General features: G+C 42.1%; 1 protein-coding gene across 1 annotated transcript in view; it reads left to right on the top strand.

The window, feature by feature from the left end:
- Window positions 1-6812: 6812 nt before the first annotated feature.
- LOC119368600 (UPF0481 protein At3g47200-like) overlaps window positions 6813-7230 on the top strand; it is a 2663-nt gene continuing 2245 nt past the window's right edge. Inside the window, exon 1 of the mRNA XM_037633812.1 lies at window positions 6813-6912. Within this exon, the coding sequence (XP_037489709.1) occupies window positions 6855-6912 (58 nt within the window). The 5' untranslated portion in view covers window positions 6813-6854. The remainder of the gene's footprint in view (window positions 6913-7230) is intronic.

Raw genomic sequence — 7230 nt, 5'->3', positions numbered from 1 at the left:
TGCAGCCGCCTCCCTCCCTCCCATGCAGCCGCCTCCCTCACTCGCTTGCTCCTCATCCGGCGACGGCGGCGGCGGCTCCCGTGCACGCGTTCTTCCTTCCCCAACATGCCACGCCGCTCCCCCTCGCGTCGCCACAGCCTCCTTCCCTGGACACAGCAAGGGGCGACCCCGGCGTCATCACCGTCCTCCCGTGCACCCGCATCGCCATCGACGAGGCAGGAACCGCTGGCCATCCCTCCGGCAACCACCCCTTCTCCCTCACCCTCAGCCTCGGCGCCGCTGCCACTACTCACTGTCGCCATCACGATCAACAGGATGAGCGTGGGAACCGTCGACCGCACCTCTAGTGACCAGCCTCCTCTCTCGACGCCCGCGCAAGGCCGCCCGCACTGCCGCACTCCCACTCTCTCGCCTCTACTTCCCGCACTGTCGCTCGCCTCCATTGGGTTGCCCGCACCGCCGCTCGCCTCCGTCACGTCACCCGCACCACAGCTCACCTCTGCATCTCCGTTCCCCTCCCTCAACCGCATCTCTCCTCGCCCGCATCTCGTTGTCGTTGCCCAAGATCTGATTTTTCACCCACGACGCATCTTCCTCTCATCCATGTCGCCTCTCCTTCTCGTCCTTGTCGCCTCTCCTTCCCAGCCATGCTAATTAGGTATCTAAAAATGGTAGCATATTTGATTTTGGGTTGATCCTGTTTCTTGTGGTGCAGGTTTGATGTACACATCTGTGACTATTTGCTTAAGAAGAAACTTGGAGACGATGGTTAAGACATTCATGGCGGAGGGGAAGGTTGTTGTTGATCCTTTTGTAAGTTTTCCCAGCTTCACTTTTTACTTATGCATGATTCCTTATCAAGATTCAGAAAATGTTGCTAGCTCAGTAAATGAATATACTTTTGGAAGATGCACAAAAATGTAAGGTCTATACGCATGCTGTTAACCATTGCCTATGATATTTTAGACTGGTATTGTTCCACCAGGACTGGAAATACTTTGGAAAAAATGTTGTGTTACCTCTCTCTTGGCAATGGATGTTTGTTTGGTGTGATTTCCAGAATCCATGGTCCATCATTCATTCTGATTAATGCTGTCAAAATCACATCTACGTTGTGACTTGTTGTCAACATAATCTGATGAAACGGTAAGTTTGGAGTGCTCTCTTGTCGGAACCTGCAACTTCGTTGTTATGTGATGCATCATTTGGTCCCGCTCCAGTGTTGTTTTGCCTTCTTTCATTCAGCCCGTGTTGCTTTTGGCTAGGAGACTACTAAATGGAAATGTGTTTGTTCGATTATGTGTTGCAGGTAAATAAATAAATTTTCATTTCTTTGGCTTGCTATTAATTGTCACTTGCATACACATGATTAGGTGGGTCATGGATTTTGCAGCTAGCTAGCATGGCCAATATTGTGTGCTGCTGCAGAAATAGATCAAGTGCTACTTTAATTTTTCTTCACCTTATGATTTTTTGTTACTTCCTTTTGAATTCTTAGCCATGACATGTTTCACTTGTGTGAACTTCAAGATTTGATAGTAGCAACCTCAAAGAGATAGCTCTGCATGTGCAGGACTCATGATTTCACAAACAATTATATTCCTATATTTTCAGTATTTCTTTCTTATTATCTTTTCTATTTCTGTTCCTGAACTGAACTTTGCCCTTGTCTACAAAATTATAAGAGCGATGATGGTTTGGAAAAATGATTATGGTTGCTTATTTATTTTCTTCGTGTTATATTACTGATGTAGATAAATATAATTATATGATTTTACCATTATAATCAGATGAGGAAGTGATAGGTTTGGGAAATGACAATGGTTGCCTATGTATCTTCTCTATTGTATTCATGTAAATGCCCGTGTCTTTTTTCCATGGTGCTCCCTTTCGTGTTGCTCAGTCGCTGGCCATCGGGGTCCTATGCTCCATATATGCCTTTTCTATATAATTAAATTTAAAATTTCCAGCTGCATGAAAGTGATACATATACTTGATGATTCCTGACCAGACTTTGTGTTGGGTGACTCCTACAGCAGTCGGTATCCGGTACAACGAGTTCTGGGACATGGGGTTGAGTGGCTACGACGGGGAGGAGCCCTGCAATGACCTCGACACTGCGTCAAAGGAAGGTACTAACTAAACTTCATACATATTCCTAGCTTCGAAAAGAAAGGATGACTAGATTAGTCAACCCAGGCCGCCCTGGACAACCATACATCATGCTGTGCTGTTTGGACATGTGAATTCAATTGGTAGCAAGCTAAGCCAGCCATGAATGTTGTGACCGGAGAGTTTCTGACTTTTTAGGTGTTTGCTAGCTCTACTCTACTCTGTCATTTGGTCATATACTTTTAGGTTACAGCTCACTAACAAAAAAGCATCACAAATAATCAACTGGATGCAAAGAATTTTAGTTCTAGAATACAACTTATCTTTTGGCATGGTCTACTTGATGCAAACAATTTCTATTATATAATGTATGTTGCTTAAGTTCATATATACACTGCTGCCTATTCTTCTTGTTCAATAGTCAAACATATGTGGAAAAACTTTTGCCTTCCTTTGGAAATTTTGTTATTCTGAATGATTCTTGTGGATCTCATTTAATCAGGCGAAATTGCTCATGCATGGCGTACGCCAGCACCAAGATCAGCGAGGCACAGTTCCCTAACTTCAGCCAGGACTCTACGTGCGTCTTCTCGTTGCCGATCCCGATACTTGCCTGCCTGCTATGTGTCTGGATTGGCATATTTTTTTATTCTAAATCAAATGTGACATGATGATGGTTCTTGGCTGGTGAACATTTGTTCCGTGGTATCCTTTGACACACTTGATTAAGCTTTGTCCTCTGAAACCTTTTGTTTTGGTTTAATTTAGGCATTTAGCTTTTGGCATGCACATACTTTTATTTGTCCGGATCAAACAGTAGCTTTTTGATTTTACTATCAGACAATGTTGCTTATATCTAAACATTTAGCATGCACATATTGTTTCTTTGTGGTTTCCATCAAAGATCATCTTCTGTAGTCTTCTTTGTCGATGGTATAGCTGATCTTTCCTATATTTCTTATAGGGATCGTCTTTATTTTGGATTCTGCAGGATACTGTTTCTTTGAGGTTTCCGTCAAAGTAAATTTGCTTGCCTTCTTCTGACTTATTTCCTGGTTAAAGGTGGTTGATGGACAAACAATTAAATCCAATCAGTTACCTCCAGCACTAAATACTGACATATTGAGCTAGCAACCTATTGGTCCAGTGCGTGTTGCATTTTATACTTGCATTTAGTAATCTAATGTGATGTTTTAGAAGGTATCCTATTGGTGATAGTCTGCACGCCATCGTTATTGTCATATGTGATCTTAGATTTTACCGGTGTCATCATGCAGGTCGATTAGAACAAGGTATAATTGTTTATGCCAGATGTGCATGCTCAAAGATTTTGGTCCGCAACTTATAGTGTGTATCAAAGGATTCTGAAAAAAAAGGTTAGTTGTTGTTGGACATTGGACCTTTAGTACAATAACAAAGGCATATGTACCCAGGAATCAGAAACTGAAGCTACTCTTACAAGATAGTAGAATCTTCACTTTCGCTATCCATTTCTTGGACCTGAGTTGCAATGACTCTGACTTGATTCTTGACATGCAGAGATGGCAGTTCTTGCATGATTATTAAAACTACCAATAGAGTGAGAACAAGATGGGGCGCCTAAGAGGCAACATATATGAGCATAAAAGGCAACAGGATAAATGAGATTTATGTACTGAAGAAGAGTGGCTGAGTAAGTCTCCCATCATCCTAGAACACTAAATAATGACATGATTTTTACTTGAGTTAGGCTTGACTAGAGAAGGAGCCTTAAATACTGATTGTTTATAGCCTGATCTCGCTGTAGTGTTGAATCCTTGCATGTCTATTTTTAGCATATACCATTGTTAGAACCGTGGATTAAATGGAGTCTCCCCAGGGCACTTGCTATTTCAGCCGTCCAAGTGACTGTCCAAACGACTTCCACCAAAGTTTTATTGCTTATTGATTGACTTTTACCAGGTTTCTTATGACTGGCATCCTAACTTTTGACTATGTACATGTGCATCTTCCTTTTACAATGATATAAAGATGTTTTTAATTTTCTCATCTCATAGGTATAATAATTCAAACTATTTACATGAATACAGGATCTCCACATATTGTTAGGAAATGTAGTAGTTATATATTCTTTATCTATTATAGATTAATTCAAAAATCTATTATCACCGTTTGCAATCTCATCGTTATACGAGATCAGTCAATAGCTAATGGTTTTTATTTCTTCATTTCTTCTTTGGCGTCGGCGGGTAAGCTGATTAGGCTATTTCCCTGTGGATTCCCTGCTGGCTCCCACGCTTTTCCCTGCTCTCTTTTCCCCTTTGTTTCTAAAATAAGAAAGGGTCATGGGAGGGAAGTATGGTAGGACGATGTCACCCGCGGTTGCGGCTACCATACATTTCGATATGGCTGTGATTGTTTCTTGCAGTTATATTATCTCCTCTCCCTCCCACTCCCCATCTTTCTATGCATCTCTCTTTCTCTTCCTATCCCTTGCTAATTCTCTGTCTAATTGACCATGAAAAGAGGTTTTTGAACTGTAGAACCAGTAAATAGATTCAAGTTTAATACAATTCACTATATGTTGATGAGCTTGATATAGGAGAAAATCGCTTTGCCAATACTGTTTTCCTGCTAACTGATAAACACGTGGTTACAAAAAATGTACCGATTGCATGGATAAATTCAGATTTGGTGAACATTTATAGATTCAGTTCTGATGTACCCTCTATTAACTCCAGTTTTGGTTGTCAATGCATTGTTGCATATGAGATTTGAATATAACCATAATCTGATTGCTTGTTGTTAAAGACTAATCTTTCTAGGCCCATGCTAATAACAATCCTCTTGCGTTTAAAATTCACTCTTAATAGGGCTCAAGTACTAGGCACATCATGGAAGGGGCAGAGTGGATGACCCGGTCTACCTCGGTAACGATGAAGGTATGTATGTATGCATTGAGTAGCAAGTGCCATTATCTATGAATTCTATTGATGTTGTGTTCGACACACTGGTTGGTTCAGTTTTTCAGGTAGACACCGTCGTAAACGCCACTGTGTCGGAAAGCCAAGGATTGAAACCATGTGCAGTAAACCATACCTTTGTGAGAGGACCAAGACAAGAGTTAACACTGACCCCGCTTGGATAAACTATTTACGATATGAAATTGTAGGTCAAGGAGGTAACAAATCTGTGCGTACAAAGTAAACGAAAACACATCATATGATCTGAAATATAATAGTTCGAATTTTCTCTGGACTACATGGTTAGCAATTTAAGTTGGTGGAACTAAGAGAACAATATAGTACTGTAGTTTATACGGTGTAGTGATTTATCCTTGAATTCATCTCTTACCGTGAAAAACATGTTTGTCGCTTCTCTGTGGTTAAATATTTCATACTTCTCAAATATTAAACTATTATACTCGATATGCAGGACCGCATGTCCAGTATGGTACAGCCCTTGGACGCAGGTGCTTCTATACAAAGAAGCTAAAAAGGTCTCCATGTGAGCATGGTTGACTCAGACAATCTGATGGTACGACGAAGCCTGCCATCATGTACTACATATGTGAGATGACCAATACTACCACCGCTCTCGGGCAAGGAATGGTGAGAGCAATGGTCTTAACCATCATATGCTACCTGTTTCCAGTATTTCTCAGCTCCATCACATGGAGAGACCTAGCAAGTTACCTTGAGCAATCAATCGAGGATATGCGCTAAGGATCAGGTCAAGCCTAAAAAGGGCAGATTGTCGCTCCAGTGTCTACCCGCTTTGGGAAGGCAGTTACGAAGTCATAATCATACTATTATGCAAATACTTCATGTGAATTCATTAGCCAAACAGTACAACAAGACAACCGAACGAAGCTATCAAGTATTAGGCTTTACCATAACTACTTAGGTTCTTTATCTCGCACCGCCTATTGGCTCCCTTTGCCTATATAATTACTCAACTACTGTATTTACTTAGTGATGATCCATCGTCTTGGCTTACTTTTGGAAGAAAAATGCTCCCTTCCTTTTGGTATATCTGGTTGCCTTGCCTTTGGCATTGCTTGGATGAAATGCTCTGTAAATTTGCTGCGTTGGACTGATTAGTTTTCGGCAATCACATTAATTTCCTTTCGCAACAATAAATACTTTGTTTGCATGCTTGAACAATAAGTATTCATTGCTATTTTTTGTATTTGCAATGCTCTTATGAATGTATTATTGGATTGGATATAACTGTACCCGGCAGCGTGCCGCTGCCGGTTGCGGCAAGCCGCACTTCCTACCTAGTTTATTATTAAAAACCACATCATTTCTGGTAAGCGACAATGTCCAGTATAAAGCAGCCGCCCCAACAAGAATATGTGCAGAAAATTGTTTATCAATACCCCGCAACCAATTGCCGAACATGTTACGCGCACAACGTGACATCTTTTGGTTGGTTAACTCTTATTGCTGTACGTAGTTCCATCAACTCTTGATCTACGCACTCACGTCACTGCATCTGTTCTTTGCTTGTGTTGGCATGCACTTGGCACTTTGAATTATTCCTTGCTCCGTCGTTTGAATTATTCCTGACTTGTTGAGGACCTTACTTGCTCCGTCATGCAGCTTATTAAATTGTTGCTCACTTGTTGGTGACCTTGCTAGCTACTCCCAGTGCCTGCCTTTTGTCGATCCATCTATAAGTAGTAGCAGAATGCTTGCATCTGAGTATGAGAGCGATCCAAGTGATCGGTCGGAGGTGAAGCCAGCAGCAGCAATATAATGGAGCACATCGTGCATCTACCACACGCCACCGAAGAGCAACGACCGCTCGCCGCCGGTATGTATGTATGCAAATTCTTTTTATACGAAACACTACATGATGCATTATATGTTGGTGCAATATAACATATTTTTATATGGGAACGGCTAGGCAGCAGTCGACTGAAATTTCAGAAAGAGTCAGTCGATTCTCCTTCTCCACTCTGAACCGTTAAATCAAAATCTAATGTACGTTGTTCGTCTTCAACCTCCCGTCTCTTCTTCCTCTCGCTCACCCGCCGATCCAGCTCAGCCCTAACCGCCGGCCCCCGCCTACCGCGGCCGGCGGCGCTCCCGCGACCGCCTCGCCCCCCCTTCCTCCCCTAAACCACCCCCA

Source organism: Triticum dicoccoides, chromosome 2B (genome assembly GCF_002162155.2).
Source record: "Triticum dicoccoides isolate Atlit2015 ecotype Zavitan chromosome 2B, WEW_v2.0, whole genome shotgun sequence".
NCBI classification, from domain to species: Eukaryota; Viridiplantae; Streptophyta; class Magnoliopsida; order Poales; family Poaceae; genus Triticum; species Triticum dicoccoides.
Note: the sequence above shows the minus strand (reverse complement) of the source record. Positions and strands in the feature narration are given on the sequence as shown.